Source organism: Pseudorca crassidens, chromosome 15, assembly GCF_039906515.1.
Source record: "Pseudorca crassidens isolate mPseCra1 chromosome 15, mPseCra1.hap1, whole genome shotgun sequence".
Taxonomy (NCBI): Eukaryota; Metazoa; Chordata; class Mammalia; order Artiodactyla; family Delphinidae; genus Pseudorca; species Pseudorca crassidens.
Genome location: NC_090310.1, coordinates 17,475,099 through 17,490,200, shown reverse-complemented (window position 1 = coordinate 17,490,200; position 15,102 = coordinate 17,475,099). Strand labels below are relative to the sequence as shown.

At 42.1% G+C, this 15,102-nt stretch overlaps 1 protein-coding gene across 5 annotated transcripts in view; it reads right to left on the bottom strand.

Annotated features, from left to right (window-relative positions):
• The window catches only part of NSMCE1 (NSE1 homolog, SMC5-SMC6 complex component), a 32,994-nt gene extending 18,643 nt beyond the window's left edge, over positions 1 to 14,351 (bottom strand). For 2 of the 5 annotated variants that reach the window (XM_067706331.1, XM_067706335.1), the window contains exons 1-2: positions 14,283 to 14,351; positions 6,795 to 6,941 (exon numbers count right to left, since the gene is read on the bottom strand). In XM_067706331.1, coding sequence (XP_067562432.1) covers positions 6,795 to 6,930 — 136 coding nt within the window. In that variant the 5' untranslated portion in view covers positions 6,931 to 6,941; positions 14,283 to 14,351. Of the gene's footprint in view, positions 1 to 6,794; positions 6,967 to 13,800; positions 13,889 to 14,026; positions 14,254 to 14,282 lie in introns of those variants that run through there. The other 3 variants (XM_067706334.1, XM_067706332.1, XM_067706333.1) reach the window with 3 other exon arrangements.
• Between the last annotated feature and the right edge of the window lie 751 nt (positions 14,352 to 15,102).

Sequence of the window (15,102 nt, the reverse complement as noted above, 5' to 3'; positions counted from 1 at the left end):
TCACTGGATCGGTTTTTCAGGAGGGTAGATAGAATTGAACCCAGCAAGGAACCAGACCCTGTGCCATCAGCGTCAGGCATGAGTGACATTGCAGCCTGCCCTCCACCTCCTATTGCTGACGATCCTTCAGCTCTACCGTCTCCCACCTCCTCTCCCTCCTCCAGTCAGTAACTCTTCTTGCCTGTTCACTCAACGCCAGCGCCTGTGTGGCAGGTGTTGTACTGCACTGCTGTACTTTTCAAGGTACTGTACTGTAAGATGATAAATGTTTTATTTTTTGTTTGTTTTTTATGTATTATTTTTGTGAAAAGTATTACAAACCTATTACAGTACAGTACTATATAGCCGATTGTGTTAGTTGGGTGCCTAGGCTAACTTTGCTGGACTTACGAACAAACTGGACTTAAGAACGCGCTCTTGGAATGGAACTCATTTGTATGTAGGGGACTTACTGTAATTAAACAGTTAATCCCGCTAGGGGATTGTAAGTAAAGAAAAAGGTACGGGCGACCTCTGGAAGTTAATGATGACTCAAGAAAGCAGACTTGCTTAGCAACAAAACAATGCAACAGAAGTATGAGACACACCCCAAAACAATAAAATAATGGTGGCATGAGACCCACATCCTACCCATATCCTGACTCAGTAAGTTAATGATTCCTAGGACACACTCCTCTGCATGTACTAAAAACAAAAATATAAGGAAAAGGTGACATTATACCAAAACCTGAGATGATTTAGCATTTTTAGCATACGTTACTGCCTTTTTGCTCATTTCCATAGTGCCACAACAGTCCTGGCTTGACCAAGTAGGGACAAGAAAACTCCCCTGGCCAACCTGTAGGAGGAGCTGATGATGGAAGCCTGACGTCTACTCTAGAATGAGGAAGAGGGTGGCCTTTACCCCCTCCCCACTTTTCCTTTGATTATAAAACTGTGGCCCACTAAGTTCTCGGCACACGGCACCCTCTTGCCCGTCCGCTACTTGTAACCTCACAAGCGTCCTATTCTAATAAATCACTTCTTATCTATCACTTTGCCTCTCACTGAATTCTTTCTGCACTGAGACATAAAGAACCGGAGCTCCTCGGAGACCTCCCTGAAACGCCACCTAGTGGTTTCAATTTGACTGAAACTGAGTTGAATCTATGTATCATTTGGGGAAAACTGGTATCTTAGCGATACTGAATTTTCCAGCCCATGAACATGGCATGTCTCTCCATCTATTTAGATCTTCCTTAATTTCTCTCAGCAATATTTTGTGGTTTTCAGTTTACAGACCTTACAAATTTTTGTCAGATTTATTCCTAAGTACTTCATATTTTTGATGCTATTATACATGGTGCTTTAAAAAATTTTTCAGTTTCTGATGATTCACTGCTAACACACAGAAATGCAACTGATTTTTGTATATCTTGTATCCTGCACCTTTACTAAACCCACTTATTAGTTCTAGTAGCTTTTTCAAAGATTCCATCACATTTTCTACGATGATCATGTCTGTGAATAGACACTTTTACGTCTTCCTTTCCAATGTGGGTTTTTTTTTCCCTTGCCTGAGTGCACTGGCTAGAACCTCTAGTACAATGGTGAACAGAAATGATGAGAATGGACGTTCCTGTCTTGCTCCTGATATTAGGGGAAAAGTATTCAGTTTCTCACAATTAAATATGTTAGCAGTAGTTTTATATAGATCCCCTTTATTGGGTTAAGGAAGTTCCCTTCTTTTCCTACTTGCTGAGGGTTTTTTTTTTTTTTTTTTTTGCGGTACGCGGGCCTCTCACTGTTGTGGCCTCTCCCGCTGCGGAGCACAGGCTCCGGACGCGCAGGCTCAGCAGCCATGGCTCATGGGCCTAGCCGCTCCGCGGCAAGTGGGATCTTCCTGGACCGGGGCACGAACCTGTGTCCCCTGCATCGGCAGGCAGACTCTCAACCACTGCGCCACCAGGGAAGCCTGTTTTTTTTTTTTAAATCAGAAATAGATGTTGGATTTTTCAACTCTGTGCAGACAGTTGTTGATTCCTCTCTCTTGCTCTAATGCCTGAGGTCCTGTTTATCTTGCTTACACCCTGCTCCTGAGGATCGCTTTCATTTTCTGTAAGAAACTTCTGCTTCATCATGCCAGGGTAGATGTTGGATTTTGTCAAATGCTTCTTCTGCACCTACTGAGATGATCATATGGTTTTGCTTTTTTAGTTTGTTAATGTGGTGAATTACATTGATTGATTTTCAAATGCTAAACCAACCCTGCATTCTTGGGGTAAACCCCACTTGGTCATATTACATCAGCCCTTTTATATATTGCTGAATGAGATTGACAAAAACTGTGTTTAGAATTTTAGCATCTACATTCATGAGGGATCTTGGTCTTTAGTCTTCTCTCCTTGCGATGTCTTTGGTTTTAGTATCAGGATAACGCAAGCCTAACAGAATGAGTTGGGAAGCATTCCCTTCTCTTCAATTTTCTGGAAGAGTGAGGGTGGAATTGGTATTACTTCTTCCTTGAATGTTTGGTAGAATTCACCAGGGAAGCCATTTTGGGCCTGCAATAGGCACTATTCCCAGCCCCGTGTGAACATGCCACATTGTTTCCCTAATTCCTTCTTTCAACTGGTTCTTTCCTTAGCCTCAGGTAGTTCCCGTGCTGATCAGTTCTCAGCTGGATCCTTGATGGGGGTGGAGGGGCACTCTATAGATCTCTACTTTTCTCTCTGTGCATCTCTCTTCTCCAGTACAGTTCTCTGTCCTACAAACCCTAGCTGCTTTCATCTCCTTGAACTCTCAGCTCCATCTCAACTCAGAGTGTCTGTCTAGCTCTGCCTGGTTTCCCCTGTGCCATGGTCTGAAAGTGCTCTCACAGCAGTGAGCGGAGGCAACTGTAGGGCGCAACCCAATTCTCCCTGTGGTATAAGAAAGATACTTGCAGGTGGGAGGGAGGGAGACGCAAGAGGGAGGAGATATGGGGACATACGTATAGCTGATTCACTTTGTTATGAAGCAGAAACTAACACACCACTGTAAAGCAATTATACCCCAATAAAGATGTTAAAAAAAAAAAAAGAAAGAAAGAAAGATACTTGCTCTTTGTCCCTGGTTCCTGGCACAGAGCTCCTAAAACACTTGAAATTTCCTAAGTGATAAGGTGATAGGCATGTCTTTTGTTCTAATGAGATGACTCTTGGCAGGTCCCTAAACAACTTCAGGATGGGGGTTGGCTGCCAGAAAGACCAAGCCTTGATTACATGCCTGGAACTTTCGGCCCCATCCCACAACTCTGGGCAGAGGAGACTGAGCTAATCACCAACGGCCAATGATTTAATCAATCATGACTACGTGATAAAACCCCCATTAAAAAAATCCCTAAATGTTGAGATCTGGAGCGCTTCCGGGATGGTGAACACATCCAGGTGCTAGGAGGGTAGAACACCCAGAGAGGGCACGGAGGCTCCAAACCACCCCTGCCCCATGCATCTTATCCATATGGCTGCTCTTGAGTTGTATCCTTTATAGTAAACCAGCAAATGCAAGTGAAGTGTCTTCCTGAGTTCCATGAGCCATTCTACCAATGTATTGAACCTGAGGAGGGCATCATGAGAACCCTGATTTATAGCCAGTCAGAAGTATGGGTGGCCCAGGACTTGAGACTGGCATCGTAAGTAGGGGCAGTCTTGTGGGACTAAGCCCCTCACTGGTGGGATCTGACTCTAACTCCAGGTAGGTAGTGTCAGAACTGAACTGAGTTCCTGGACACTCAAGTTGGTGTCCAGAGAACTGGGGAGGTAGTGCTGGGGAAAAAAAATGCATATTTGGTGTCAAGAGGGAAAAACCCTCATGCCTACCTCTCAAGAGATCACTGTCCTTCACTGACTAATGACCGGTGTTGCATGTTTTTGTCCATTTTTTGATTGTTTCAGACAGGAAGGTAAATTAGTCCCTGTTACCCTATCTTGGTCTAAAGTGGAAATCCTCAAATCCAAGTCTTCTTAACCACCACTCCCCAGGCCTCCGGTACTTACTCCCATCAAGGGGGCTTATACTGGAATCGTCTGATTCCGTGTCTGATTCCAGGTCTGACTCACGAAACCCAAGGCGAAGCAAAAGTTTATCTCTGTGTCAAGTTTATCTCTTGCACAGAGGCCTGGCCCACTGGAGAGTCTCAGGAAATGGCGCTGGATGGCCACATGCTTGTACACAAACCCTGGTTCAAAATCTAAGGTGCTCCAATGCCAGGAAGAAAGGCCAAGGCTTTATACCAGGACATCAGAAAAAAATTGAAATTCTTCACTAGCCAGAGATGTGGGAAGTTGGTCTTCCCCTAATGACAGTAAAAGGAGAGCCCAAGCAAGAGCCCAGAATAGGAAGTGCTTTGACAAAAGGGACAAATGCTCTGGGAAACTGAAACTTGCAGTTTCAAATACTCCTTTGTTTCATCATTCTCTGGGAACCTAAATATTTTTCTAGTTGGTAAAAGGGGAATTTCCTAGGAATCTCTTCAAAAGATAGGAGATTAATAATATTGGTCTTACAAGTTTTTACTTAATTTTAGATAATTTCATTCCATCATCTCTCAGTTTAAAAATCTCTCAAATAACATTAATACTTGGAAACAAGCTTTTCTCTCTCTCTTTTTTTTTAATGAACGATGGGAGAAAACACCTATAGTTCTATCCTGACTACCCTAGCCATAACCATATCTTGATGCACAGAAATGGTACATAAAGTGTGAAGAATAAATCAATTCCTAGACACATTTTACAGGACTTTCCTAAATTAGGTCATGACAACTTTAAAGGTCAAATAAAGGCAAAACCACTTTCATTCTTAGTGCCCAGGCATCATACAGCTCCTTCCAGTGAGCTCTGAAACTTCCCCTCAACAATAAAGCTCACACTCAGGACTCAGATGAGAAACTAAAAGGGAAAAGGAACTGTCACGTAGGTAAAATTAAGAAAAGCATGATTCTGCCCATCACTAAAGGACATTGAGGGCCAAGTTTAAAGTCCTGCTGTGTTTTTTTAAAGAGCAAGAGAAGGTAGCTTGACAGATGTAATATTCCCTTTCCATAAAGGAGGCTCTCACCAAAGACCCCAATCCACCACAGTACAGGCAGTTAGAGCAAACATATTTTCACCAGAAGGAGAGTCTCAAACACAGCAATAATTATGTCACTCTCCTGCTTCAAATCCTTCTAGAAGTCTGCAATATCCACAGAATTAAATTAAAAAAAAAAACATTACTATGGTGTACAATTATGAGTTCTTCATAACCTGTAAACCTACGTACCACAAGAACCTGTTCTCTTCCCACACGGCATATGTTCTTGTCCAGAGTTTCCCAAGGTTTGTAGGTCAATTAAGTTTGGAGACAGAAGATTAAACAGAGTTTAAAAGGATTCCTTACTGTAGGGCCCCTCCAAGCTTTTAATTTGTTGATGCGCGCCATCCAGCTCCCAGAATTTCCCGTGAACACCTCACTGGAGCAGCCGCTTCAAACCCTGCCTCTTCTCTACATGCCACCCTCGTAAGTCTTCCTTCTTCTGCACATCAGGAAGATACTGCTTCTCTCCTCACTGTCTTCCCTCTTACTGCCCTCCCCCCCTCAGCTCCTAGGGATCTGGCTTCTGCCTCTGTCAGGCCACAGACTGCAGTTCTCGAAATGTGTCACCTCGTCTTGGGTCCCTTCACCGGTGCACCCAGGGCCCCTCCCACACCTTTCCCCACCCCTCTCGACTTAGCTGACTACTTCTTTTGAAAATTAAAAATACAGAAAGACAAAAACATAGAATAAAAAACAAATACTTAAATTCCTGTTAATCAGTCAGAAGGACAACCATTAGACTATGCTGACAATGCCATGTTTGTCTTTTTTTAAATAAAAGAACAAAACAGGGTAATGATGAAGTATCCTTTGATTTCTAGTGACAAAATGATCCCACGCCTCCTCTCCCCAAAGGCAAGCACACTTATGGTGTACTGCACATCCTTCTAGAATCCACTTTTATATTTTTACACACAGATGTATGTATTCATGAACAATAAAGATCGTGAAGTTTTACAAAAACACTTAGCACAATGACATCATACAATAGGTATAATTTATCAACTTTCTTTTTCACTCAACAAGATCTACCCATACTGACACTCAGTCAGTAAGATCTACCAACACTGATTTCACTGATCTATCAAAATGGATCCTCTTGCTTCTACTGCTACCTCCAGTTATTGAAACCAGGCCCTGTCTCTAAGTGCTCCGCATGTGTTATCTTACTTACCCCTCCCGACAACCCACTGAGAAGATGCTCCCAATGCCCACAGCTGGCACAGGGCAGGGATGGCACTTCACCGATCTGGCCAAGTCCAAGGCTGTGCCCTTCACCCCTGTGCTAAGGTGCCCTCTTCCTATCAATAACCAATGCAGCGCCTTCCGTGCCAGGTGTTTTGTATGTATTATGTCTCTTAATCCTCTGAACCACCCCAGGTATGAAGTACAAATGATTATCCTCATTATAGAGATGAACCAACTTGGACTGGAGAAGGTGCTAGAGCTTTGGTGTGAACCATGACTATCCAGCTTCAGAGTCCAAGTTCTTAGCCACTGGGCTAAATTTCAGATTTACTTTAAAAAAATAAAAAGTTGAAGATGAGATGAGAAAGGTGGGCTGGCATGAGATGGTGAGAGACTTGAACGCCCAGGTCGGCAGTATCGGTTGACTGGGTACATGGTGTTAGTCCAGTGTCACTAGTCCCTGATCACACGGTGGCAGAGCAGCCTGGGAACAGGGAAACGATACTCACGGTCATGGACCTTATAGCAGTGCTTCTGCAAGCGCTGGACGTCCCACTCCTCCAGCACGCCGTGAGTCATCAGCAGCTGCAGGAACCGCCGGTGGACATCAGTCATGACGCCCATTCTCCTCGTGCTGCCCTGCATGGATGGAGGAACTAAAAAAGAAGCAAAGGCAATCCAGTCATGTCTGAGCACCAAAAGCAACGTTCCACGGTCCGTTCCAATTTACATTAACAGATAAAAGTTTGTTATGGTTTTTAAAATCTAGTTCATCACGCTGAATAGTACAAAGATGAAAAGGACACGAGTCAGGGGTGAGGCAAATTAGTACTGGGCAGTGGTGAGAAGTATGGACTCTGGAAGCAGCCAGAAAGCCTGGATTCACAGGCCGCTCCACCACGGAGGTGTGTGAAACGGGGACACTTAACCTCCACGTGCTTCAGTTTCTGATTTGTTAAGTGAGAATAGTGATAGAAACGTCTTCACTAGAATTACTATGAGGATTAAATGAGTAAATACACATAAAAGCCTATAACACTATAAGTGGAGTATAACCTTTAAAAATTGTGAATCACTCTGTTGTACACCTGAAACTTACATAATATTGTGTATCAACTATACCTCAATAAAAAAATACATATAAGAGCCTGGTAACAGACTAGACACTAAAAAAAAATTTGAGCTATTTTTACTAGTAGACACTTCTGGGTCTGAAACTTGGCTCAGCCTCCTACCAGATCTATGGCCTGGGATAAATTTAGCTGAGGCCCCATTTCTCACTATAAAATCAGAATAACTTTCACTGCTTAGAGAACTACTAGTAAACACTTAATAAATGCTAGTTTCCTTCTCCTTTCCCAAACCACTAATAAAACAACTGTCATGCTAGGACTGCAAGGTGTTTTTCAACATCTCCTGCTCTCTACTAAAACGCTAACTTTCCACAAAGATCAGAGCTGATAAAAGGACTGCACAAGCCCTGATCAAAAAGCCTTCCCCGGGCTTCCCTGGTGGCACAGTGGTTGAGAGTCCGCCTGCCGATGCAGCGGACGCGGGTTCGTGCCCCGGTCCGGGAAGATCCCACATGCCGCGGAGCGGCTGGGCCCGTGAGCCATGGCCGCTGAGCCTGCGTGTCCGGAGCCTGTGCTCCGCAACGGGAGAGGCCACAACAGTGAGAGGCCCCTGTACCGCAAAAAAAAAAAAAAAAAAAAGCCTGCCCCTGCCACAGAGAGGTGGCGCAGTGCAGCAGCTAAGACCTGAGGGCGAGAACTAGACAGGTAGCTTTGAGACCTGTGCCTTCCAGACCCGCCTGATCTTAAGAATCACCTAACCTGCGTATTAAAAATGCAGACCCCCAGGTCTTTTCTGGAGGTTCTGACTGCAGAGGGGCTTGAAATTCTGAGGTTTTAACATCCACTTCAGGTGATGCCATGATCTTATACGAAAGTCGCTGTTACCTTAAGCAAATATAACACAGACACATTTTTAGCTAATATGCTTAATCTCAGTCTTTTCTTCTATAAAATGGGGATAATACGATCTTTAAAGAATAAAATGCAGTTTAAATGAGATATGACTACCAAGGATTTGCCAAGAACTAGCTCTAGGAGATACGCAAAAAGGCTAGTTACTGCTCTTTTTAAATGGCATCATCAGCTGGGCCTCAGAGCTGGGAAGATGCACCATCTCATGACCGGCTTCTCTGACTGCCTGCTAGCTCTCCTCGAGAATATCTCACCAGCATCTCAACCTCAACCAATCCTAAACCAGACTCATCTCCTCCTTCCTCAACCCCTTCCTCCCCCCGAGTCCTCTTCGAGAATCATCTGGTTTGGGTGTTACAGTCCACGCAGACATACAGACACCACAGACCTGAGCATCAAACCCTGATCATCCTCTCCTCTGAGGCTGACTAGATCCAGCCAGTCCCCAAGTCCTGCCAAGTCTATTTCCTATCACTAGGATCAGGTACCTTCATTCATCATTCTATTTTTAGGTACTGAGTACCCCTTATTTGCCAGTGATTGTTCCAGACACAAGAACAGAATACGCTGGGCTGAGGAATTTGGACTTTTACCCTAGAAACTCTGGAGATTCAGGCTTTCCAAACTAAGGGTCTTTAAGTAGATGACAGAGCCAGGCTGTTAAACCAGATCAAAAACTTGTCAAATTGAATAATTAATAAAACCTAGCTATATGACATAGAAGTTACTTCTAAAACATAAGAATGCCAAAAAATTTACAGTAAAAGGATAGGAAAATATACACTCTGTGAACTAACCAAAAGACAGCTGATGTGGCTATATCAATATGACACAAAATAGACTTAAAGGCAGAAAGCATTACTAGAGATAAGGATGGTCCCCATAAAATGATAAGAAGGTTCAGTTCCAAAGAAGCCATAACAATTTTAAATATTTAAGCACATAATAACAGAACCTCAAAACAGTTAACAGACCTACAAAAATAAACATACAAATCCATAACCATAGTGGGAGATTCTAAGATATCCCTCTCCATCATTGATAAATGAACAAAAAAATGTTGTAGAGAGATTTGTAAAACACAACAAAAAACTTAATCTGATGGACATGTATAAAACATTGTACTCAACAGCTACAGAATACACAATCTTCAAGCATACCTGGAACAATTTTGCAAATTGCCACATATGGGTCAGAAAGCAAGTCTTAGCGAACTGTAAAAGACTGGTCTCATACAGAACATGTTCTCTGACTGCAATGCAATAAAGGTGGGAACCAGAAAACAGAAAGAAAAGTAGAAAAACTGTTTAAAATTTAAGAAACACACTCTTAATCCTTTATCAAAGAGGAATTGTTAATGGAAATCAGAAAATATTTTGAACTGAAAATAAAATATTACACATAGAAATTGGTGGGAGGCAACTAAAACAGTAGAGAGAAATTAATAGCCTTAAATGTTTATATATAAATATATATTTTGGGGGGGGAGGGAGGCATGAAAATTAGTGAGTTAGACATCCATCTGAAGCTATAAAAATAATAACAGCAAATTAAATCCAAAGAACGCTAAAGAAAGAAAATAATAAAGACCAGAAATTAATGAAATAGAAAATAAGTGCATATCTGAAAAGATCAATAAAACCAAAATTATTCTTTGAAGGCACTTAGTAAAAGTGACAAACCTCTGACAAGATTTTCCGACAGAAAACTTATAAATAAATAATATTTGGAATGAAAAAGGGTAACTAATTGCAGACACAAACATTTTAAAAAGATATTATAGACAACTTAAAATAAGCTGTATTTTAAATATGTACAAAGTCATAGGAAATTCATTCAAAACTGACTAAAGATAATTTAAAAACCTAAACAATTTCATAACCATTCAAGACATTTTATGGGAAATTTATCTTCCCACAAAGAACACTTCAGGTCCCAATGGATTTATCAAGAAATCCTACCAAACATTCAAGAAACAAATCATTTCAAATGTTACATAAACTATCCCAGAGCCAGAAAAAGAACAAACCATCCCCAAAGCATCTGATGAAGCTGACGTAAGTTGGGCACTGAAACCTAACAAAGACTGCAAAAGAAGGTAAAATGAAAATCCGTTATCTTTCATGAACAAAGCAAAAATGTTAACATACCGAACCTAGCAATGTAAAAAGGACAATATATTGTGATCGTGTGGTTTATCCCAGCAATGGTTAAACATCTGAAAGTCCATCAAATGTCATAAAAAGAAACAAAATTGAGTTCTTTACAGTGAGCAGGATGGACCTAGAGTCTGTCATACAGAGTGAAGTAAGTCAGAAAGAGAAAAACAAATACCGTATGCTAACACATATATATGGAATCTAAAAAACAAACAAAAAAATTGTTATGAAGAACCTAGGGGCAAGATGGGAATAAAGACGCAGACCTACTAGAGAATGGACTTGAGAACAAGGGGAGGGGGAAGGGTAAGCTGGGAAAAAGTGAGAGAATGGCATGTACATACATACACTACCACATGTAAAATAGATAGCTAGTGGGAAGCAGCTGCATAGCACAGGGAGATGAGCTCGGTGCTTTGTGACCACCTAGAGGGGTGGGATAGAGAGGGTGGGAGGGAGACGCAAGAGGGAGGGGATATGGGGATATATGTATATGTATAACTGATTCACTCTGTTATAAAGCAGAAACTAACACACCATTGTAAAGCAATTACACGCCAATAAAGATGTTAAAAAGGGCTTCCCTGGTGGCGCAGTGGTTGGGAGTCCGCCTGCCTATGCAGGGGACGCGGGTTCGTGCCCCGGTCCGGGGGGATCCCACGTGCCGCGGAGCAGCTGGGCCCGTGGGCCGTGGCCGCTGGGCCGGCGCGTCCGGAGCCTGTGCTCCGCGGCGGGAGAGGCCACGGCAGTAAGAGGCCCGCGTACCGCAAAAAAAAAAAAAAAAAAAAAAAAAAAGATGTTAAAAAAAAAAGTCATATGTCAATAATATCTCAATAAAGCTGTGGCGGGAGAGAAAAACCAATCAGTGTGAGCCACCACATTAATAGAAAGGAGAAAAAGCATACAATCATCTTAATAGATGCAGAAAATATAGTTGATAAAATCCAACATTTGTTCATACTAAAAATTCTTTAACAAACTTGGAATAGAAGGAAACTTCTACAAAAACCCACAGCACACATAACACTTAAGGATGAAATGTTCAAAGCAATCACTTTAAAATCCAAACTGATCCAATGCAATTGAATCAATACAATTCCAATCAAAATCCTCACAGGCTTTGTGTACATGTCTGTGTGTGACTTGACAAGATGGTTCTAAAATTTACATAGAAAATGTAAAGGCAAAGCAGCAAAGACATTCTTAGAGAAGATAAAGGCAGGAGGACTTGTCCTACCCGGTACCACGACTTATTATACAGGTAGAGTAATGAATAATGGGTGATAATGGTACAGAAATGGACAAATAAGGCCAATGGAACAGAATAGACAACTAAGAAATAGAAATGGGGCCCCGCATACCGCAAAAAAAAAAAAAAAAGAAATAGAAATGTATACATATATGGATACTTGGTATGTTGAAGAAATGGAACTCCAGATCAAAGCAGACTTTTCAATGAAAGGTGCCAGAACAACCCATTATTCATATGTGAAAAAAAATAAAACTAGACCCTTCCTTCACATTATGCACAAAACTCAATTCTTGAGGATTAAGGTCATAAGAAAGGAAACACAATAAAACTTTTAGACAACAATATAGGAGTATATCTTTATGACCCAAAGGTAGGGAAAGCAGAATTTCTTTAAAAGATATGAAAAGTACAAACCATAAAAGAATATACTGATAAATCCGATTTTGTTAAAATTAAGAACCTCTGTTCATCAAAAATACAGAAAGTGGGGGAGAGAGAGACAGAGACAGAGAGACAAAAGACAAGCTCAAACTGGAAGGTATCTGAAACACATTTAAGCCACACACAAAAGATTCAGAATATATAAAGAAATCTTACAAATCAGTAAGGGGAAGGCAATGTAAGAGAAAAATGAGCAAGAGAAAATTTATGAAAAGAATGCACAAATGACTAATAAATACATAAAGAAATGTTCAATGTCATCAGGCAAATGAGTATTAAAACCATAGTGATTAATATCTTACCCGTCACCAGAAAGGCATAAATTCTTAAGAATGGCTGAGGCTGAAACTTTCATCCACTGCTGGTAGAGTATAAGCCCTTATAACCACTTCAGACATTGATTTGATATCACTAAAAATGTGATATCCCCAGAAATCTACTATTAGGTATATACCTTACAGAAAATTCCACATTTACCCCAGGAAGTATGTTTATGAAGCATGATGTAATAGCAAAAATCTGGCAACAGTATAAGTGCCAGTCAACTGAAGAACACCTACATAAAGCCTTTCTAATCATACCATGGAATTCAAAACAGCAATGAAGTAGAGCTACTCATAGTAACATGGATGCATCTCATAAATGTAATGTTATGTGCAAAAATCAAGTCACACAAAATATATATTTGGATCCCATTTATATAAAATCTAAAAACTAGCAAAACCGTACACTGCATTCATGAGCGATACATAGATACTAAAAAGTACAAGGAAAAACAAGGGAATGATAACACAATATTTAGGGCAGTAGTTATCTTTAGGGAGGGAAGAAAATGATTCAGTGGCGGCTTTGAGGATATGACAATGTACTATTTCTTAACTTGGTGGTGTGTGGATGGTGTTCACTGTACTTTTGTTCTTCAAACTTATATCACACATTTTTATAGGTGGGTAACTTATCTTAATAAAAAAAAAGAAAATTATATAAGTATGTTAAGGAACAACCAAAATAAATGTTAATAAGGAGGTATAGAACAGTATACAATGCTATAATTTGGGGGAAAGGGGTGGGAAAATGAGGGTGAAAGATACATATAGGCTTGTTTATGCAGAGAAGTCAGTAGTCTCTATGAAAGGGGGGGGTGTATCACCATTCAAATAATTTAAAAATAGAAATGTTTGTGGAATAAGCAAATCTCAAACATAACTATCTGTGCCAAGTGCTAGACACAGTATTAATGTTCCACATTCAGTCTCATTTCATCCTCCCCAGAACCTTATGAGGAAAGCATTACTGACCCCATTTTACAGATGAGGAAACTGAGGCTGAGAGGGCACAAGGCGACACAGCGTTAGTGATGGAGACAGGGAAGTGACCATACAAAAGCAGGGTGAGGAACTGTGGCAGCCTCAGTCCGAATTAGTGAGAAATATGAGTGAACGATAAAATTATGATCCAGACCCCTTATCTGCAATTTTCAAATCTCGAAAGATCTCAAAACTAATCTTTTAAGTTTCAAAACCTGACCTAAGGTGAGACTATTTATGGTTGTTGTTTACCCCTTTCGCGTAAATATGCACATATTTAGCTGTGAGAAAAGTAATGTATTTGATCACAAGACATTGCCCCAGACCCCGCTGAAGATATGACAGAACATATAATATATGCGCCATATTACCTTTTGAAAATCCGAGATTCTGAACACATCCAGCCTCAGGGCTTTAAAATAAGGGGCTGTGGACTTGTACAAAGTAAGAAGTTCTGTATCCAAAATAGAGGGGAAGCACAGAGGCCGGCGAGACTAAGAGGGTGGTCAGTGAAGGCCCTATTTTACGTATTCAGTTTAGACAGAATTTTGTATTTTGCTTTTTCAACTAATATTATGATTTAAAGTATTTTTTCACCTCATACTACGTTTTTAAAATGTCTGCGTGTGATGGACGAGCTTCCGGTCTACCTAGCTCTGCCGCCCCTCACGGGGCCTCAGTTTCCCCATCAGGAATTGAGAAGCCCCAGTCCCCAGGCCTCGGAGCCACACTGTGGCACAGCACGCGGACCGACCCCCGGGGCCTGACCCCCACCGGCCGTCCGCCCCTCGCCTTCCTGAGCGACACTCTTCCTTCCCTGTCAGCCTCGCGCCCCCGCGCCCCGATTACCCACCACAGCGCTCAAGCACAGCCCACACTGCCGGCGGCGAAGGCGAAAAGGCGGGCTCGGCCCCTCCCTCGGGGCGGGGCTAACGCGGACGCGGCGCTCCCATTGGTGACTGTGGCAGATTTGTCCCTCCCACCGGGTGACTCACTTCCTGTTCTCCAGCCCGCGCCGTTGCCTTGGAATCGCGGGATCCGTCCGTGAGGGCGGGAGTTAGCGCATCTAAGCGGCTCTCGGTACCTTACAGGAAAGGGCTTCCGCTTCTCGTCCTCCGCCTCCCGCTCCGCAGTGGCACTCCGCGGCCCAAAAGGGGGAAGAGCAAGAATGCAGTATGCCCTCTTCAATGGGCGCGATTCCGTGGGCACAAGTTAGTGCCCCGTCCCGGGCCTCAGTTTTCCCATCTGTAGAACTGACAGTGTGGCCTCATGGTCAAGAAAGAGGCCTCTGTTGTCTTATAGCGTGCGCTAGAATCCTGACTGTCACTTACTAGTTGCCAGATCTTGGGCAAGTCATGGAGCTGCACTGAGCCTCAGGTTCTTCTTCTGTCTAGTAGGGATAATAATAGTCCCTATGAAATAGTGTGTTTGTGAGGTTTTAAGAGATAATGGGACATGGAAGTGCTGATTAAATGTTAGCTACTGTCCTACCTGGGCATTGTTGTGAGAAGTAAATGAAGTTATTAACAGAGGTGAATGGACTGTTTTGCGTCTCCAGGGCACTCATTTTACAAACGTTTGTATTCCAGTCCCTGGTCTGAGAGCTGGTCGTGCAGTCTAGCAGGGGCAACAGGTAACAGGTAACTAATTATAGACCAGTAGAAAGTGCAAGT